The following is a 22626-nucleotide window of genomic DNA, read 5'->3' as shown; positions in this document are numbered from 1 at the left end:
TTTTCCCTCATTTTTGAAAACAAAGCATTTATGAAGCAAGGCTGTTTATCACAAGCAATAGTAGAGATTACCCCAAATAACTTGTGTATAAATGTATCCCACAAGATTTAAAATAGGCTCAAGGTTTGCATGTACTCAGTGCAGCTTTATGAGGCTTAAATGCTGGTTACACTTCTGCACTGGTTTCTTTCTCATATTCTCTTTTTGAGTAACACTTGAATAAACTCAGCTACACAGCGCACCGTCTAACATGCTGAGCTTGCACTGATAAAATTTCCCTTCACATATTTATGCACTGAAGTGATGAAAACCTCCACAGATATCTCTGTGGATTGCTTTGCCTTGCACAAATCATGTCAGAAACTACATTTTCCCAAATCTAATCTGTTAAATGTCCTACCTAACTCCAGAAGGGAAAGGAAACCAGTGCTAAGAGCACTAGTTGCCCAGATTAACTTTCAGACTGGAATAGCATCATCATGCCTATTGGTAACCTTCATCTCCCCTGCTCAGCATTCCACAGAGCTCTAAGGGAATTTTCCTGTGCATCTGATTCCATTAATATGTTCCAGCTGGTTTAAAGAAGGGATGATGCATCTCGTCTTCTGTCTTTAAACCGGAGTGGCTAAATGATAGCTTAGGAAGCTGAGTACACTGGTCTGCATCTTTCATAATGTTAATGATCAGGCACAGTTTTGGCTCATCTCCTGACTTGCTTTACCAATATTTCTCTTTTTCTGATATTTTGCTTTTATATATTATTTTAAAGGTTGTTGAATTTAACATTATAGTTATGCAAAAGTGTCTTCACAGAGGAAGACAAAGAGGTTTTTTCTGCTTTGGTATAAAATATTCCTCAAGCTCTAAGTAAGATCTGAGCATGAGATCAGAAGACATTGCCTATTTAGGACCAAGGGAGCATTTGGCCATATTCCAGGTAAAGACAAAGTCACCTGAAAATTTCAGGAGGAGCAGTAACTGTCAAATTTTGATGACAGGATCAAATAAACATAACTCTAATGCAGATGTTTGGGATTTAAAGGTCCACCCACCATATCTTGCAATGTTAATGTTTCTGTACTGTAATAGATACTGGATCTAATTGATTAATTTTCAATGTGCCAAATCTTAGTTATAACTAACTTCTTAATGCATAGTTTAAATCTGATCTGAAACTTGGCACCTGTAGATTTAAATCATCAATACCCAATATAGCTCCATTCACCATATTTACCATTTTTTTAATCAAAGCAAGTAGATGCTTTTTAACTATCCCTGTAAGAGGGGAGCTCTATATTTCAAAGGCCGTAGTCAGTGGATTTCATATATGACAAAATGTTAAATTTTATTGTATCATTTCCCAAACACAATATCATATGGACAGATACCTCTTCCATATAGATTCAGCGCTTCACTGAGCATTCTACCTTTGCTAAAATCCTACTTTTCTGGTCAAAACCATTTACTGTTTAGGTGGTGCTCAGTTCTACTGAAAGATAACAAGAATGCCCTGCTGACTTCTATACCACTGAACCCAGGCATTCAATTTCCTATGTCAGAAAGGTTCAGTTAAAAAGAATGAGCAAAAGTTAAATCTTTTTGTGCTGACTTACAGCAGGTAGGAATCTGAAGTACCCCTGGCAGTGTTCAAGGCCAGGTTGGACAGGACTTAGACAAGCCTTGTTTAGTGAAAGGTGTACCTGCCTGTGGCAGTGGTGTTGGAAAGACATGATCTTTAAGGTTCCCTCCAACCCAAACTATTCTATGATCCTATGATTCCATTATTTCATATTACTTAAAATTCTTGTGAAAGAAATCACCAAAGTTTTCATCAGTTCCTAAAATTTATTTACACCCCCAAATATAACCAGTCATTTTTGGTGTCAAAATTAAGACTCCGGTGCATACCGTAATGCGGGATACTGGGCAGACAGTTCTCATCTCTGATTCCATACAACATATTCTAAGATGATAATATGCTGCCTGAGAGACCATTTGTTCACATGAGACTTAAAACAGAGCTTTGCTACGGTCACTTCTGCAGTGGGTGTTCAATATCCTGGAAATACTTCAGTACAAATATTTTTTTTTGCTTAAGATACATCTACTCTGGCAGTTTCACTCTGGAAAAGACACTTCTCCCTTCCTCTCCTAAACTATTGGGAAACGGTACTGCAAAATCTAAACCTTCTCAGATGTGGATCCTTTAAAGTGGTGGATGAGTTCCACACTGGCTGATATACTGTTAATACTGTTAATCTGCAAGTTTGTAAACTGATTTATGCTTCCGAAGGGAAAATGATGCTTTACATTTCAGATTTCGAATTCTGCAGGTTAAATTTCTTTTAATAGTTTTCTTCCTTTTATCTCTCAACTGATACAACACTGAGGAGAAACAGGATTGAATTAAAGATTCCTACCTACAGTTTATGCTAAATCTTTTCAAAGGAAATTTTACTTTATAAGCTGTATTTCACTTGCATGATGAAACATCAACTGCAGCATATGCTCTGTGCCTTGAAATCTGACTCAGTGACAGTGAAGACATCAAGCTAGGACACAAATTATTCTACAAAGCAGCAACACTCAGCATTACCAGCCTGTTTACTTTTGTCCTGGAAATTTCTGGAATACATTTGCAGCATTAACTTTAGAAAGACAGGGTGGGTAGAAATTCTCTCATCGCACTCATCTCAAAAGCATTCGTAAGAACACAGCACAAAATGTTATTCAGAAAGACAAATTCTGAATATTACATAGGAGAGGAAGCTGGTAGGACTACTGCTGCTCACCAGTGGCTTGTATAGTCAAAATCAGAAATGCTGCAAACTGTGTTTGCTGAGGGCAGTGACCTTTCCTATACACTGCAACAGCTGCTGAAGGGAGCTGCACACAACCTCATTGAAAACCAGGAACAGTCTGAGAATAGATAAAATGCAAAGGCCTGAATTCTGATCCGGACGCACACGCACACCCTCAAGAACACCAGGCAATTTGCTTAAACTTTGTTTCCCCACTGCTAAAATTGAAACAATTTTTAGACTGCTTTCCAAGCACTGACGTGACATCTCTGCAAGTCTACAAGTATTCAGCCCTCAGTGTGATCTTCCAGCAGCTCTTGTTAACATTCATTTTGTTTTTCCATCAGTAGTTGGTAACAACAGGTTTAATTATCCCAGAGAGCAGTATGTTGGGAAATAGAGGATTGGATTACTCGAATCAGTTTTAATTTAATCTGCCTTTCGTTATGCTATTTTTCAATTGAGAAATTTGAAAATGCGGTTTAGCAGGGCTATCGGTTACATTTCAACCAACAATTTAACTAAGTTAATTTCATCATCCAAATGCAAGTCATGTGTTCGCATAGATCTGGTTTTAGCCCATATGCATTTGGTTCAAAGAGCAGCTGTAATTTTTCTAACATTTTATCTAGTTGGTGATAATAGTTGTTATTCTTTCTACAACACATATCTGACTGACTGAAGGCACCTTACACTTCAAATAATCATCCCTCAAGGCCTTCCTTGCTTCCCAGCTGTCTACTCTTCACATAACTCTCCTTCTCCTTTGTTTATTGTTGATCTCCATCATGTCCTACATGTAATTTTCCCATTTAACCATGCTCTGATTAAAAGAGGATTAACAGATTCCAGCCTCAGCATTACTGAATCCCCACGAGGACTTCTCTATATTGATCTAGAATCCAATTATCTTCCATAAAATTACACAGCGCCAGTAAGGATGTAATGAAGTGCAGGACAACAGCCTTGTTAAAAAACAATAATTTGTATTATTTTTACGTCTTTTAAGTCATAATCCCTTCTTTTTCTTAACATTTCAGTTGTGTTTTCCTTTCTGTTGTTATCTTGATTTATATTGGAAACACCACAGCACTGTCTCTAAAATATGTTTTATGTCTGTTTTGTTTTTTTTAATATCTACACATGATTATTTTTAATCTCCTTAACTATAACATAGTTTATTGTATTTGGAATTCATTACCCTGATAAATGAAAAGTATGGCAGCTAAAAAGTGGAAGTCACAGAAATACAACTGATATTATGTGCTCTCTATTCCTCGCCTGTAGCGTACTGCATCCTCTCCCTGAATAATGGAAAAGAGCAGTTGGGAAATGATTTTCTTGTCTTTGGTAACAATAGGCAGCCCCAGGCTCTGGGAGTCCACCCTGCCTTTTATTTCTGCACAATTTCTCTCTCAAAGCAAAACCACCCTAGCACTGGTACTAACTATCCCATTTCTGAAAGGATTCTTTCCAATAAGAAAGGAAGCAAGTTTATTTTGAGGATACAATTGTACTTCTATTTCAGAAACAAATTGGTGGCTTCAGAAAAAGTTATGTAACTTTAAGTAGTCTAAATTCACCCTTTATCTTCCACAGCCATACTATTGAAGTATAATTCCAGAGGTTTCACCAGGCTTTTATTTTCCCTAGCTGGCTCTCTATTTAACCAATACCATTATAAACCTATTAGAAAAGAGATTTGAATAAACTCTTTGACTGAATTGCTGTATCTGGTCTATACATCTACTCAAAAAAATACATTACTTGGCACACAATAACTCCATGGACTGTCATTGTACTTTCATTTTAAGAACATTTCTCATCCTAAATGTTTTTAAAAAAAAAAAAGAGGGGGGAGTGGGGGGACTTTATTTTTTTTTTATATAATGGAATAACTGTTTAATGGAACCAAATTACTGTCTGTGTGTTTCAGGCTGGATTGCTGCAATTGCCCTGTCTAAGGCTGAAATGGTACTCCAATTGCTGGCAAGCCTAAATGCCCACCTAGTTTGTAGTAAAGGTAACAATCACAGTGAACAACTCACAGGCCCCAGTAGAATATCACTGAATAAATAACTTGGTGCAAAGCCCCTGGCTTGATATTCACAGCTCTTGATTGGAGTAAAGGTTTGAAAGACTGCCTCTCCCCCTCACAGCTAATTTACACTTGGGTAATGAACCTACCTAACCCCCTAAGAAAAACTGGACAACATTCAAATTACCTAGACTGTACCGTGCAATTAAAAAAAAAGCATAAACCCAGAGATTAAATCAATATTTTAACACTTTCAAAAAGGAATCCATCACTTCAGGCAAATTACACCACAAAATAATTAGGTTATTTCTTTCACAGATGGGTACCAGCAGCATTATCTGTAGAGACATGAAGAAAGTGCGTTTCAGAATTAGTCTTTAGATTCCAGAAACCCCTGATTTTTTAAAGTGGGAAGTTTGCCAGAACTAGCAGGCTTAAAATAAAGACATTTTCTGTTGATGAGAAACACAACCAGAATCGGTAATGATTCTTGTGTTGCAAGCTGATTTAATATTTAGTTCATGACCAACTATTACTACACCATAAACACATTTGACTTAAGAAAGTTATGATCCATGTTTGAAAAACTGTTCTCAATAGCTCTGAGCGATGCAAACCTCATTTTGCTGGTTTCCATTATTCGTATTTTGCTTTCTAGACCTTTAAATGAAAAAACAAAAACCTCAAGAATCACCCATTACAAGGATGGCTATTGGCCTGGCTTTGCTACACCAAATTGTGGTTAGCAAATTGTCCCCTGCAGCTACATCACTCCCCCACCCCTTTTCCCAGCATATATAAACCCAATGTATAAAAGCCTCATGCATAGTGAAAGCCTACATGTCATTTGCTTCTATACCAATTTGAAACCAAGACCATAGACCACTTCAAATTATACAGTCATTAATGTTTTTATCCAAACCTTTCAATTCAAGAAACCATTGATAGGAGATTATGAATGGACAACCATTAAAGCACTTAAAAAAGCAACCAGTATTAATGATTTAGTCCTTTGAAATATTGATTCTTGACTGGAGATTGCTGCCAGCAGTCTTTATTATAATTATTGCACATCTCTGAATAGTTTTTCCATGCAAACTCCATGAAATCGTGGAAAAAGAAAAGTTTTGCTTCAGCCCACACTTTTTCCATAAATCACTGGTCTTTTGTAGAATAAAGTCCCCATAAAATAGTGTATTGTGAGAGGAATGTAGAATAGTTACTGTATGCAATAAGGTTGTAGCAAAACAGGAAGGTGATTTACATTGTTATTTTAGACTTCTGTTATTCCACAAAAAAAAACATAAAAAAGAAAAAACCCAAAGATTTAAGGGTTTTAGTTCTGAAAAATCATTTTGTTTGATTACTTAAAGGTCTTTCATAGGTGATTATGACAGAGAAATAAAACACAATCACCAGTGAAAGCAGAGAAGACCAGTTGGAATACATAAAAATTAGTAACTGTAAAAACATGAAAGTATGCAGGGTATTAGTTATCTGCCATGGAAAAGTCTGAATAATTTGAAAGGGAACTGCTACAGGTCTTTCAACTGCTTCATTTTCTTTCATGATGGTCCATGACCATGTGAGAACACAGTGACTTTTGGAAAAACTAGTTTTAGCCCCCAGAGCACAATGAGACCTAGGTAACAGCATGACAAGCCTCTGTAATGCTTTCATTTTAGTTCTTTGATATGGCTTCACAGTACTGTTATGTAGGACCCATTTCTGAGAACGGAAAGGGTAATGCAGTCTCCAGCACCCATCCAACCCTTAATTTCTTACCCAAGATTACCAGAGAGGCTGTTATATTGGTTACTTCACATCAAATGAACAGAGATCACCAGCTCATTTCTCAAAGATGAGGGAAGAATTGCTTTAGATTAAAATAAGAAGGAAAGTAATGAATGTAAAGTTTAGCCCAAGAACCCAAAGACAGAAGAGATTCTCCTTTCAGGAGTTCCTGTTATGACCCGTTAGAAAGAAATCCCCTGTCTTATCTGCCTCGTCAATGCCATGGATTTCACATGTGACCCATCAGCATCTCAAGACAGCATTTGCCCTTTGATATCTAAGTCATTAATAAACACAATGTTTGTCAACTTTGTCTCACAGTAATTACTAGTTCATATCTATTAATCTCTTTGTTATTAGAAGATAATTTCAATCAGAATTCTTCATCCAAGACTGAAAGGACTGTTTTTAAATAAGGAAGAAAATCAGAGCTTAAAACCAGTTTGTGTAACTAGGTCTAGAATTTATTACTCCTGAGAGAACAAAGATACAAAATACATGTGAAAGCTACACAAAGATTTCTACAAAGTAAAAAGTAGAAAGTGGGAAAAGGGAAAGCTACAGTTCAGTGGTTACACAGAAATGTATGGCATGCATTAAAATACTGCAAATTCATGAAGTTTTTTTTAAGTGCAAATGGTTTTTTTAACAGTTCTCACTGAAAAATATGCAAATTTATACCTATGTTGTACACTTGTCATATTATTAGAAAGATACCAACACAAATCTATGCATTTACACATCAATATGTCTGAAATACATTTTGTGGTTTTGTTATTCATAGGCACTGGTTACAAGTCTGTTCAATACTCAGCCTCAGAAATTAAGTGGTAGCGCTTATAGAACATTTCTCAAATACTACTAATAATTTGCATTGCCATTTATAAGCATCCAACAACCAAAGAAGTATTTACAAATCATCAACCATACAGATAAAGAACAGTATCAAATACTCTGTGTAAAAAGATAAATAATTAAAATGTATATTCCCACATCACAAAGAAATGTGATCATACAAATTATGGCACCATATGTTTGTGAAACATCAAAAATAAATGTATAGCACATAGATACCTCTTCTTATATTTTACATTAAAATGTACAGTACAGTGACTGTAAAATGTCAATGTCATAACACCCATTGTCTTCAAACTCTTGTTTCTGGCAACAGCAATTATTATTAGAGTCCGTGTTTATAAAGGAATTCCATACTTCAGCCTCGGGCTAATATTGCTCTGTGATATTGCTAGACCATGAAACTTACATCCTAAAAAATGTTACACATTTTCTTTAAAATTATCTAATAGAAAGAGCTGTTTCATATGTGAATATTCTGGGAGAAAGTGTGATAGAAGCAATTTCTCTGTGTAGAAAAGGATGGGTTAAAAAAATCCTGCAACGTTTTTATTTTTAGTCACAAATACCTTATTTATTAGAGAGCTATTTTTTAAATTAAGGTTTATCCATTTCCAATTTCAATCATAAACAGTACTGCAATTTTCAACACATAATTAGGGTTCCTGCTAAAGCACTTAAACTTCCAAACCCCAATCATGTATCTCATTATGACCAATGGATCAGAAAATCTGGAATGCAACAGTTGCGATAGAGCTCAAAGCACTGATCTCCTGTTTTGTGCTCCGAGGGTAAAGAAGGAGATATTGATAGTGTATGGATGTATTTGAAAGGTTTGCCTGCATGTGTCCATTTCTGGCCACATGCCAAATCCAAACAAACATACTTAGTTAAAGGCAACCAGAAATATTACAGTTAGCACAGACTAAGGCAATGAAAATATTTTTCTTTTTTTTCCTTTTTTTCTTTTTGTAAAAAAATTAAGGTGCAGAGAGAATTTCCCTTCTTGTTTTAACGGGTGCCAAATACTGATTAAGAGTGCCAAGGAAAAGTAGTTTTACAGAAAAGAAAAGACTATTAAAATCTAGAAATACCTGAATTGGATCTTTGATATCCAGACTTTTCCTGATTACCTGCAAAAGGAGTTGGGGGTGGGTAGTTGGCTTCTGTGAGTTTACTGATGTCTGACGGTGGTGTTGGTGGTGGCGGTGGTAGCAAAGTGCTGTTAGGGCTACTAATATCTCCTTCAGCCACAAGAGTCAAGTCTGCCACATTCTCATCATCTACCATCTGTATGCCTTCAGCTTGTAACTCTCTTGACTGCCTTTTCCATATTGCTGCATTGTTTTCCTGTGCATGCGGAATTGGAGACAATGCAGTATTAAAAGGAACACTGAAAGTCTTCTGACTGTGGAGTGCTGTCAAAGCAGATTTATGTTTATTTTCTGAGTAACCCTTTTTCTTAACTGAATTTTCATTAAAGTTTTGTACGGACTCCTGTTTTCCACTTGGTGATGTACACCCATCCTTGCCATCATTTTTTGAAACTCGCCTGTTGAGGCCTCTAGGGCCTATGGGAGTAGATGAGGATGGTTCTGGTCCAGTGGGCGGTAAACGAAGGAAGTCAGGAAGAATAAGATCTTCTTTCCTTAGCAGTCCACGTTGGTCATCTGCTCTGTTACTTTGAGCTTTGGATATGAGTTCAAAAAATTCTATTGGGGAAAAACCCAAAATTGACAAGTTTTTGTCAGAAAGTGCAATGTCATTAAAACACAAATTTTCAGCACATTTATTTTCCATGAAGATCTTCAATTCTTTCAATGCTGCCTTGAAATAAGATCCCATGTTAATTAGGAACTTTTTCAATTGCAGCAATGTTCGCTAGCATCACTATAATTAAGACCATCAGGATTGCTATTGTAAGAGGTTTGCAGTTTAAAACAGCTGCAATTCACTGAGCCTTGAACACATCTTCTATTTTACTCAGTTAATAAATCTGCACACACACGCACACACACAGAGGATTTTTTAATTCTTAATACAAAAGGCAGCTCTGGTCTCACTGACAATGGGTGCACATTTTTATATTCTGGATTGTTGTTATCCCATCTTAACTCAAAAATAGCCATGCCATTTGAAAGTTCAATGATCCAGAATGTTGTAAACTTCCTAGTTATATTGACTTTCTCTCAGTTTAATAGTATGTATCACAGTTTAAATTCAATTCACGGTGTAGATTTGATGCAGGATGTTATCATCACAGGACATGATCAGATGATGATTTAAGTACCCCCATTTCATTTTGTGTTGCAATGAATCAGTAGCATATAGGTAGTCAATAACCATTACAGAAGCCATTACTAAAAGCAATGGGGCAGCTTTTTAATAGAATTTTTAACACAATTACAAGGAATTTTCTGATCATGTCCTTAATGATGTCCCATGGTTTAATATGTTTCTATATATAAATAATACCCATAGTAAATCACCACTGTTCTAGAAAGTCTCAAAACTTGGCAACAAGAAACTTATCAATCATAAGCCAGGAATTATACCACTCCTTAAGAAAGAAGCATCACAACAATTAACAAACTCTTTGTTGCAAAACATATAAATATAAAAATATGTAATTCTTAATACAGGGTCTCTGCATGTCCTAATTTTTCAAGAGAGCATCGAAACTACAGAATATTAAAGATGCTTAAAAGGCCATCTCCAACAGATGCATTAAAATCAATAGCTTCAACCAAGCTTATAAATACTGTTTGAAGCCGAAGCCATTACAAAATAAAGCACAGACTATTAGTATCAGTTTTAACTTAGCACAATATGAAGTCATACGCTTGCACTTGTATGACCTTATTCCTATCCTCTATTCATATTTGTCAGGCTTTGCAATGTATTCATAAAAATGACGTTTTAACATGCTTTGTCAAATGCCATAAAACCTGAACGTAGCCAAGATGGAAGCTTCAAAATGCTTCTTATTGCCAAAGTTTTGCAAAAATGGCAGTATGCATATTAAAACATGCAACATTTCTAATATGCGTCATACAAAAATGTTCCTTTCTGAAATAGCAAACTTCATAGAACAGTTGTCTTTTTTTTGGTTTTGGGTTTTGTTTTTCTCTTTTTTTGTTAGTTTTCCATTAAATACGCTCTACAACATTTGATACGCATTTTCCAAACTTGGACAAATTGCACAAAAAAATCAAAATAAAATGTGAAAGCCTCGAATTCTGAAGTTTTCAAATTATGTTACTTTTACTCAGCCCTAGGAAGAAAAATGAAAATATTAAAATATTGAAAACAAGTTAACAAAATAATAAACAACAGAAAATAAGTTAAAATGCACTAAGGTTTTGTAATAACATTTATATTAACAAACATCTATCCTACAATAAAAGTTTCAGCCACAGCTTTTTGTTTTAATCCTAGTCAGTGGACATTTATTCACAGCTGAACATTCATTCACTATATAACTGTGCATAACCATGCTTCGGATATGCACACTATGTAACTTCAGCAGTAAATTTTAATCTATGTGGCTTGCAAAGGGTATCAAATGGGATATTGAACTGCAACTGAGTAATTCCTCTGGATTTGAGCTGCATTAGGTAACTTTCACTGTTGAAAATCCCACTAGGCACCTACATCTACATTTAGGTATTCTTAAAATCTTACCTGCAGCTTCAAAAAGTTCACATTTCAAACACAATATCAAACAAAAACGTAAGCATCACGACTATGATTTCCACAATACAGTATTAAACACATGACATGTTTTGCTACACGTACACAAAATTCTAATTTTTCTAAGACTACTTATGTTAGTACTGTAAAGTTCACATACCCTCTGCTTCATCCAAATTTATTTTCTGACATTTTTTTTTCCCAATCTTTGCAATAGAGTCTTCTCTCTTTGACAGCCGGACTTCCCTAGCATTTTTTCCATTTTCGCCTTTCATTTTGATAGAATTAGACTTTCCTAGACTTCTTCCCTCTCCCTGCATTAGAAGGAAAGTTAAGGTACTACTTACATTTAGACTATATCATTGTATACATAATACGTTCTAAGTGAATAAAAAGATGAGTTTGAAAATACATTTCTCTTTCACCACAACAAATGTTTTAATTTAATCTCGATTGTCGTAAAGAACTTTGCCATAGTAGTACCCAAAAAGTATAAATAAACATAATATGATTTACTCTGAAGAATTCACATAACAGGAAGGGCCTTTGAATTTCCAAGTAATTCATAACTTCAAATATAGATAAGCCAATGAAACACAAAACAACAAACACAACACAGTGAAAGAACTACTTGATTCATCATGAAGACAAAGTTCTCACAAATAAATGCTGCTGACAGTGGGGAAAATATCAAATGAATTACAGCTATACTCAAGCTAGTTACAGAATTTGGCAGATTCAGAATCATGGATGAATGCAGCTTTGAGTATAGAATTCCAGAAGGAAGCAAAAGATGACCTAAAGGACAAAAATCATTGCAGAAGACTTACAGTAAATACTTGATTCCTTGAAGTAGTTACAGTTGCAGTCTGTTTTACTGATGCACCTTTTTGTTTATCTGTAAACACTGAACATAAACATACCTTCTGTAACTACAAATATAACTTCCCAATTAAGAAATATTTAAGTGACAATGATGCACGAAACCGATTTTTTTGCTTTAAAATTTCCCAAAGATGTACTCAGAAAATAAAAAGTGAGCAGAGTTGACATCCCTCATATTTTTCAGTCAAAACCTAACAGAATCTTCCTTTCACCTTCATAGTTTCCTAACATTGGCTATACTTTTAAATTTGAAGATGACATTTCTTTAAAGTTATCCTTAATGTTCAGCTGATTTAGACCAAATAGCTTTTAAAATCTTAGCAAATAATTCAGTTTGCAATTCTCAAATTTAGAATTTAAACAATCAGTCGCAAAGACCATCTAAAGTTCACGTTGAATCTTTTCCAACCTGTTTCATGCATTGTTTTCCAAATGTTGCCGTATCCTCCTCATCTACTTCTAAGTAATTAAATGTCTCCTTCAAATTACATCTGCCTACAACAAATATACTGTTGCAGAGTGAGCTACAAACAGAACCATGGCCCTTTTCCACTGGCATATGCCAAAGAAACAGCCTACTGCTGGAATGATCCTCTATAATTTAGGCTTTTATAGAAATTGACAGCACATAGGATGGCAGTTTTACCTGTAATCCTTAAACTAAATATCTGCAAGAGTATTTAGATTGGTATCTTTTATCAAAATGACAACTGGTTCTGTTTCCTAGAAAAATGACAAATCTGATTCTCTTCAATAAATACTTCCATCTTCATTCTCCTATTTATTTCTCAAAGAGAATTTCTGCTCTAAGTCAATGTAGTTTCATCACATTGCATTTCATTTTTAAAACTAAGCATTCTATGTCCATAAAAAGGTCTCCTAATGAAAGCAAATCTTCACTCTCAAGGCTTCTTACATTAATCTAGCAAAAAGACTGTTAGCTCTTATGCTGATCAAATACTGTTTTTCAAAGTATTTTGTATAGGGAAATCACAAATTATATCCTTTCTAACATTATCTCCAGAAATCACTATTTAAAACTGGAGATGCAGACTCTGCTACTTTATCATGTTAGAGTTTTGCCATAGCAGTACATGCAGCTGGTGCAAAAACTGCATCTGTTTTACTTATAGAGAATGCTTCTCATTGCCAAATTCACAGAAGCTATATGGCATTTTATTCCCATCATTATTACTAGGTTCTGTGTCCCTAAATGGCTGTGTGTAGCTATGGCTGAGTGCCAATAAAACATTCAAGTATTGCTAGTGCAAAATTTCACATAGCAACAGTGAAGGACTTGCTATCAACAGATGAATTTAATCTTCCATCTTTAGAAACTGCACTCCATTTTAGTTAAAAAGAATATATGCTAGATGTGACATATCTAAATTTAATCATATTTACCTCATCTGTGCATCAACAGAAGAACCTAACCAAAGTCAGGGTTTATGAAACTCAATTGACATGATAAATAGAAGCTTTTATGCCAACTTACCTTTACCCTTCGACGGTTCTTTTTCATCTAGAACAACCCGCTGACCATCCAGATTAGAAATAGGGACACCAAGATCAAGTGGTTCCTGCTCACCATTCTAAAGTCGGATCACAGTTTGTATATAATAGAGAAAAAGCTGTTTTCAGAGCAAATTTATGCAGTCCGACATTTTTTGAAGGAAAATATCAAAGCATTTTTAGGTTTCAGTATTATCTCAATAAATCTTTTTATTACCATTCCAAAAATGCTTATTCTGTTTGTGCAAAACTGCCTTGATTACAATGAGTGTAACCCATTTATGTGAGGAGAATGGTATTTGGGGGAAAGAATATACAAGTAGAAAAAAAACATCCAATTTGCAAGATGGCACAAATATCCTAGGATCATCAGTATGTTCAGGAAAACATATCTTTCAGAGGAATTCTGAGATTATTTTATATTCTAAATTACTTGTAATTTGTAATTTAGCTAACTTTATACCGACAAGTTTTTCAGCTGTTTTTAAAACATGGACTGGTTCAGCCAAGACAGTATGCAGCCCAGAAATACCACAAAAGTAACTTTACACTTTTTGAATTTCCAAAATAATAGAATAAAGAAAATGCTGGTCATGTTTATTAGCAGAGAAGTTGAATCAGTTGGATTCTACAAAAATTTTCTGCAAGGGAATTTGAGGCAACTTCCATGATTCCCAGCATAATGGAACAATAGCTTGTTAAAGCTATTAATCTCCATCAACTAACTTACCCTGGCTAATAATGGGAAAAGTTGAGCTTTGGAATAAGCTAAATTCATGCTCTATTATTTAGGATGTTGAATTTATTCTGAAAGAGAATATGAAACAAATGCAGACTGAAGCTTTGAGGTAATTACTATTAAGCATAATGGTTATGACTACTACGCATTTCCATCTCAACATGTAGTTATAAATACAGATTTTAATATCTAATTATAAGGATAGGAATAATTTCAGGGACTACTTTCTGATCTTCTCCAGACAAAAGATATTGCAGCTTGAATTACATCAAAAGATACTTACTAGTCTTGCCACAAGTTCATTAAGATTTAAACCATATTTTGCAACCACAGGCCTTAAGACCTCTGTCACTGGTTTAGTGGGTTTAGCCTTCAAACCAACTGATCGATTGATTGGAACAAGATCCAGGCTGAAACACATCAATTGTAATATGAATATGTAATATGAAATATTCCAATAAACAAAAGGTACAAAATATAAAAAATTCAATCTACAGCAAAGTTGTACTAGTTTACAGCTAGTGACCCTGAACATTCATTAGCACAAATCTATCCTAACCTGAAGGTATAAAGCATTTCTAATACAAATAAGACTTCCACCATTTCTCTCGCCAGAGCTGAGTGAAGGCATGAGCCAGCCTAACTGCAAGGTGATCTTCATACCAACTGGATCCATTCCATACCACTTTCATTTTTATGGTGAGATTGCTCTATTTTGGTCCAGAAGTGCTTCCAACATGATTCCATGACTGTACTATACCTTAGATGCAAGAAAGATATTTCTTTCTATTCCCAGAAGAGACTCACAATGTCCTATTTAATTTCTTGAGGTGAGGTTAGACAGTAATTTTTGGGTTTACTTTAAGCATAGGAACAGATACAAAAGAATTCCAGGTAGTGCTGATTTCTGGCTAGATGACATATCACAAAAATTGTAAGAGAATCTTTCATGCAAAATGCTGTAAAATCATTCAGTTGGAATTTGAAGGATAAAGACTCTTCAGACTCTATTCTGTAATTTTATCTCATCAAAATAGAAAAAAAAAGTCAAATAAGAAGAAAATCTTTAAGCCCAAACAACTATTACATTTCTGTTTATTTCCCTGCACAAATCTGTGGCTAGCTTTGGGCTTGGTTTTCTTTAAATGCTCCTCATCTGTGCCCTGATTCCTCCATAACAGACACATTTGAGTAAAACAGCATTATAGCATGAAAACAAGGGAAGCCTTATTGCTAACAAAAATCTATCAGAAAAAAAAAATAAATATACATTATCAGGAGAAATCAAAACTATTACTGATTTTGTCCAACACAATTCAATGTAAACCCCATCTTTTCTTTTACACAAATTACTTAAATAGGAGATGTTTAGTCTTATTGACTTTTCCTTGCAACAAGGGACCTGGACAACTGAAACTCTGTCTTTCATATTTTCTTTAAATACAACAGCTACTAAATAGAAGTGATCAATTTTAATCATGAACTGGTGTTAGCACAGAAGTGGCAGACATTCAGGTAACCAAATATACCCACATAATACTTCTCTTATGTCTGAAAATATTACAAATATCGGAGTATTTTTGTTTACATAGTGTCTACCCACAGAAGGAAATAATGTAGAACATTTCTACATTTTAATTAGCACACAAGTAACATATGGTGCTGCCTACTTACTGTTTCTTTTTAGTTTGGAAACTCAACAAACTCACACCTAATAAAAGACTGCTCAATCTCCATTTCAAAATTGAATATGCTATGCCATATTCATTAACCTGAAGTACCCACACATAGAAAGAGCCCTGCTTCCTAAAGAAAAGTTATATAAAGGCAAAATGAAGAATGCCTGAAAAAATGCATTTTGTTAACTTCAAAAGCACAACTCAATAATGTAACAAACATTCTACTTCATGACCTTTCCCTCAAATATTTAGTTCAGGTGTTTTCATCGGACTAGTTTGGGGTTTTAGAATCTAGAAACATTAAAACCTTTTCTGGCATTTTGGAAAAAAATAGATTACTGGCAAAAACTGCGTACTATAAACTATTACATAATACAACTATATAATATACTGAATTATATTATATGCATATCAATAATAATAACATTGATTTAAGATTCAGGGTTACAAAACTTTACTCAGATGAATTTTTATACAATTAGTCTTACTGTAATCTGCCAGACACATCATTACAAATGTAACTGCATGGGAGTATGTAATCAATCCATATATCCATTTAGTATCAGAGCCCTGTTCTTTTATTGTTGCATTTAGGATTAGACTAGGAGACTGGCAGTTCAATTTCCCTTTCATTCTTGTGCTGCTTCAAACTACTAAACATGTCTCTTCCTAATGTGGAAGGTCCCTCTGGGCCTCAGATCTGTCCTTAATGCTTGCTCACAACTGCTTCATCTTGAGACATTGTAATAATAATTTAAATATCCCTATAGTGGAATGCTGGCATCAAAATCCCACTTGTATCCAAGACAGCAATCCAGAAAGCTTCCATTTGCATCATTTTAAAACTCACCATATGTTTCTCTACTCAGTTTGAAAGGTTCCTGTAGGACCACATTTCTCCTATTGATCCTTACCCCAGTTGCCCTCATCTGCTGAACTACCTTTTAGAGGTATCCTAATCTCACCATTACCTGTACAGGAAGCATTTAATAGTTGGCTCTAAAACTAAGCAAATCTCAGGGATATCAGTGCCTAAATGTAGGCAAAAAACTTAAGCACTTGTGTAACTCAGAGAATCCCCATGCTAAATGCATCTCTTATATGTGTGTTATAGCAATCTTAAGTAAAAATGGACTTCAACAGAAACTCAAACTGTGAGTTAACAGTGGAAGTCAATCATTTTCAGTAACAAACATTAGGTCACCTTCTTTATTCACATGGGACATTTTGCTTGATATTAAGACCTATTTCTTCTAATATCTCTGTACAATGAATAAGAACCTTAGATCCCTTAATGCTGGATTACAATCTAAAATGCTGCATTACATGACTAATTGGATTCTTTTACTGGATTCAGACAACTTCTTTTCTGCATTAACTACTGCTTTGTTGCACAGGTAAATGACAATATACTTCAGTGCACTTAAAAAGAGTAAAATGGAATGGAAAATGACAGAGGAAGACAGTAATTTTGACTTTTACCGAAATAAAGTGCGTTTTTCTAAACGTAGGTCCCGAGACTCCAGGATGCTACTGTCTTGGTGCAATACAAGTGGCTAAAGTACATGTCAGGAACAAAAGGAGAGAGAGCAAAATTATGTTAAAATACGTTAAGCAAGAACAGCTAAGTGGTTAAAAATTTATTTCAAATAACTCTGAAAATTATTAACATAGGCTGTATGCATTCTAGTGGATATTCATTTACAATATGCAACCTAATTAAAGTGTATTTCACTTTATTTCATATAGTTGTGAGACAATGAGCAAACTTGAATTTCCACTGGAGTCAGCAGGTATGCAGGAGCTCAGTGTTTTAAAACAAACCTAAGTCCTTCAACTTAAATAAATTATTGCATAGAATGATGCATTAGAAAATGTGGCAAGTTAACAATCTTTAAGAGATTTAAAAGAACAGGCACATAACTATGCACATTCATTGATTTATGCGATTGCAATAATCTAGATTGACCATAAGCACAAATTTAAATTCATAAATATTTCATGTCCACAGCTTCTCTTTTAATTGGAGATACTTCTGTTGGCATAAGAACTATCACACACCACCTTCCCCAACACAGACTGCTGTCTTGGAAAATTTCCTCAATATTAAAAAACATACCTTACTTCTAGCATGAATTCCTCTCATTCAGCTTTGAACTACTCAATTTCATTATGTTTCTTTGCTTTAATACAGTTTCATCTACCATGACACATTTGTTTTCTTCGTGGATACTTTCAATTAAGTACAAGCTAACCATTCCCCTGGAGAAACCACATGGGCTAGATTCCTAAATTAACTTCTTATTATAAGGAAATCTTTGTCATCAGCTCCCTTCTGCTTTCTGCAATGTAAACACCACAACCAATCACAACGACCCACCAGTTCTAGTTTTACTAAAGTTCTTCTTCAATTAACTAGGATTGCCAATGTGATAGGTAGACCCATGAGATGTGTATTACAATTGAGAGAACAGACTTCCTTATTTGTAGAATAAGTATGGAAGCAATTTCAAAAAAGCACAGGAATATGTGATACCTTATCACCTCCAACTAAAAAGAGGTCCACTGCAGCTATGTTAATGCCATGTTTCTCACAGACCCCAGAGAGCATCTCTTTGATAGAGAATCCAGATTTAACAGCCATTTTGCTAGATGAACCATCTGGAAGGTTTACACAGCAGTATTTGGGAGATTTCTCTTTATCTGGTACAAATGCTGGCACTCTTGAGGGTTCAGACTGAACAGGAAAAGAAAAAAAAATGTCAGTGCCCAATGGGAAATTTAGGCATATGCATAAACCTTAAGAGTCTGTACAAAGCAACCAAGCCAAGAAGCATACTTTATACTATGTATATCGTTTAGAAATCCTTCTAAATATCTCAAATATGAGATAAATTTAAATTCTGGAGGAAAAAATATTTAGGTAAAAGTAACAGCACTACAAAAGTCTAAATTTATTTTAAAAGAGATGAAGTTTTAGACAAAGTGTGTAAAACAGGTTAGAAGACTCGCGAACTATAGAACAGAACTCTTAATCTAAAAGTGCAAGTAAAGAAGATCGTATTTAGATTCCAACAGTGAAGTTTCTATACTTAATAATGACCTTCTGGTATAAAAATTACTATTGGCACATCACGAATCAACATTTAAGGAGATGAGGAACACCTTTAAACATCAGGATCCCCAAACAAATTTCCTCTTCAACTTAATCTGAATGCTACACATACAAATACACCACAGACAAATTAAAATATTAAAACAATTTACTTCATGACCATGTGCCTTTTTTATTAAAGGGAATAAGAAGCACAATGTTATGGGTAAAGATTAAAGATCGCAGCATTAACCTGTACTCTAGAGTAACACTAGAACAATAACACTACTACAAAATATCAAAAGTATCTCTGAAGTGAATTTCTGTTCCATTTTTTATAACTTAAAAGGACGCTACAGGTTAGATATAAGGAAGAAAATCTTTACTATAAGGGCCATGAGGAACTGGAACAGGTTGCCCAGAGAAGTTGTGGCTGCCCCATCACTGTCAATCTTCAAGGCCAGGCTGGACAGGTCTTGAAGCAACCTGGTCTAGTGGAAGGTGTCCCTGTCCATGGCAGGGGGGTTGGAACTGGCTGATGTTTAAGGTCACTTCTAACACAAACCATTCTATTATTCTATGACTGTTGCTTTAGGGAGGCTTCCCATTTTTTGCAACAGAAATAAACATCACTTTGTCATGCTTGCTTCCCTCATCAATATTTGTAGCATAGGCAAAATGACATAGTTGCTAAAATCTAGTTTATTAGAGGGATATCAAGACTAAGAAAAAACTTTTAAAAATTCCCATTTTATAGCCTTTCTCTATATCAACACAGATAATTTTTTTAATTTTGCACTTATGTTCTACTTTTAATGTTTTAATTTCGCATTTCATTAATTTTACACTGTAAATTTAGAACTCAATGGTTAGAGATCATGTTATACTGCTTAGAAATGGTTAGTGTCTTTCACCCATTATTTTCCTACCCATTATGACAAAATCAGTGTTTGCAATGAAATCCCCTACTTCTCTTTTCTCAAATTTTAGGAACAGAGTTAAGTTATAACTACAAGAATTAAAATTCACAACTTTAAAAGAAACAGAGGGCAAAGAAGCACAACATACACTAGTACCACAGAAATGAGCCTAATATGACTTTTTTTACAGGCAAAGTAGAGGAAAAGCTTTAACATGTTGTTCAGAAAGAAACTCAAAGCTCTAGTAGGTGGAAGAAACTGTTTATAAAGGGCTACAGTAGCTCCCATTGAACAGCAAAGTTTTATTCTGGAAATCTACCAGTGCCCAAAGCTAAGACAAACAAGATGCAACGGATACCTTTTGTTACAAGCACACAATAAGAAGCGGTATATAAATACAACCTCTGTTACATTTCTAGTATTCTGAAATTGCTTAATATTAAACCTTTCCCTCCACCTGTATCACTTAAAAATCCTTTCCAAAGTATTACTTCAAAAAAATCACTTCACACTACTTAAAGAATAAGTAATTAACTGTTTTCACTACTTCCCCCCATCTTTTTAAGAGCCAGCCATTACCAAGTCAAGACTAGCAGTTGATGACATGGAGCCTTGTGATTCCCGTCTGTATGATAATCCATTGGACTGAAGGGAATCTGTGGAAAGAATCAGCAATCAGTAAAAAGGCCTGTTTTTATTATTCATTATAATACAGAAAGCTATTTCAAATATGCTCCTCTGCTCAGAAAAATAATGCTTTCATTAAAGGAAATATTACCCAATCTTCATGCTGTGCAATAAAACAAATGCCTCTGATATCTTTTCACATGTGAGTATAACGAGAACACTTAAACTATCCCTACTATCAAAGGTATCTTGTGGGTCTGGGCCTGTACTAGAAAATAGAGAAGAAGAAACCACAGTAACAATATGGTCCAAATCTAATGTTTCAGTGGAATTTCTCTATTATTTTTAACTCAATGGAAAGAGTATATGCAAAACTTTCAGTTCTTCCTTTAGAGGCCATGTACAGGTGCTTTCACAGAGGAACTCTTCCTTAAACTCTCACAAACAAATGAGTAACAAACCAGCAGATTACAAGGGTTTTCCCAACTCTGATTCTTTGATCATTTTAATCAGGAAAGGTGGAAACAGGTAGTGAGTGTGTTCAAAGTGAATATACCAGTGAGGTACTAATGAAAGAAAGAAACAGAGGGTAATGAAGATGGAGGAATTTTCAAATAGCTGTAACTATGGCACTATTTACATATAGATCTCCTCAACTTCTCTGTAAAGAGCTGAAATTATCCTACTATGAAAACAGTAGCTCTCTGCTTGAAAAAGCATTTTCCACCACAGAGAAAAGCAGAGTCTACTGAAAAGCAGTGAAAAAAGCCAAACAAAAAAAAGACTCTTGAAAGTCAATAAAAATTAATTTAAATATTTTCATACTTTTATCTATTTATTTGTACAACTGCTTCCGCAAAACTTCCAGTGATACTATGGCCACACTATGGCCTCTGACTTGACAGTTTCTTTTCCCTGTGTCACACCCTAGGATACACTTAGACTGAAACTAACCATGATGAGATTAGTCACATCTACTGCTGAAACACCTTTGAAACAAAGTGGAACATGATTACTCACCATTTGGATAATCACCGTTTTCTCTCCTCTTCTGTGATTTCCCCAAACTCTTACTTCTTGACCATGAGAAAAATGTTCCCCTTTTTTTCTTCTCAGTGTCCTCCTCTCCTGACTCTTCATTTAAAGATCTTCCTGACTTCGATTTACCGCTTAACTATCACCAAAACAAAATTAAATCATTGGTTGGATCACAGTTGTAAGTATATTATCTAAAATAAACCTTCCCACGCTTCTTCCCAAAAGAAGAGTGTGATGGTCAGGTTAGCTGTCGTCTTTACCCCACTCACAAGCGTATGTGCCAGCAACCCACTCAGCAGCAAAAAAACAAAGCTCAAAAAAACCCTCAGTGGAAATACAAGGAAATACATAGATGGAAATGTGCTACTTGGTAGGGAGCAGAAAACAGTAGCTGGAAACAAGCCATTGAAAGCTCCTGCACATATGAAAGAGCTCTCCATAGCTCACCAGAATGTCTAAGTTAATGTGGAAAGACCATTTGCCTTGCTTTTAAAACAAAGCATTTCATTTCAGTATTTCAGATGGTTTTCTTAGGCTGGGCTTGAACATGAACTGTATTTAAAGGCAATGAAAAAATTTTGTTTAACATTTACATGTATAGTCTAAGTATTTATTAGTGCTGAAGAATACAAATGTCAGGAATGTTTGATATTAGAGTAAACTTGCTTTTAGCAAGCTATTCCTGTGAGATTATACAAGTATTCCTTAAAATACTACTTTTAAAAAGGTTCCTAGTCATAAAAATACGTGATAGCAGATGGGCTAATGTGTAGTGATTGACATGAAAAATGCAAAGTTATAATTTACCCATGCAGTTATGTAATACTATGGTGGTATTATCTACATGAAGAAAAACTAATCTCTAAATAACTTCAGGAGATCAGTAATACTGCTTGTCTAATTTTAAGCAACTGCATCTGGTTTACACAGAATTATCTTAGTGCAGTGGAG

The 22626-nt window shown here is 34.9% G+C and overlaps 1 protein-coding gene across 5 annotated transcripts in view; it reads right to left on the bottom strand.

The window, feature by feature from the left end:
• RGS12 (regulator of G protein signaling 12) overlaps positions 1-22626 on the bottom strand; it is an 89262-nt gene that overhangs the window by 5008 nt on the left and 61628 nt on the right. For 3 of the 5 annotated variants that reach the window (XM_005148514.4, XM_031048371.2, XM_031048372.2), the window contains 9 exons: positions 21658-21811; positions 20590-20666; positions 18533-18733; positions 17479-17552; positions 14601-14727; positions 13562-13658; positions 12012-12088; positions 11342-11495; positions 8583-9200 (listed from right to left, as the gene is read on the bottom strand). In XM_005148514.4, the coding sequence (XP_005148571.1) occupies positions 8583-9200; positions 11342-11495; positions 12012-12088; positions 13562-13658; positions 14601-14727; positions 17479-17552; positions 18533-18733; positions 20590-20666; positions 21658-21811 (1579 nt within the window). Of the gene's footprint in view, positions 1-7075; positions 10763-11341; positions 11496-12011; positions 12089-13561; positions 13659-14600; positions 14728-17478; positions 17553-18532; positions 18734-20589; positions 20667-21657; positions 21812-22626 lie in introns of those variants that run through there. The other 2 variants (XM_031048369.2, XM_031048370.2) reach the window with 2 other exon arrangements.

This window comes from Melopsittacus undulatus, chromosome 7 (genome assembly GCF_012275295.1).
Source record: "Melopsittacus undulatus isolate bMelUnd1 chromosome 7, bMelUnd1.mat.Z, whole genome shotgun sequence".
In the NCBI taxonomy this organism is placed as follows: domain Eukaryota; kingdom Metazoa; phylum Chordata; class Aves; order Psittaciformes; family Psittaculidae; genus Melopsittacus; species Melopsittacus undulatus.
This window is presented reverse-complemented; position numbering and strand designations above follow the sequence as displayed.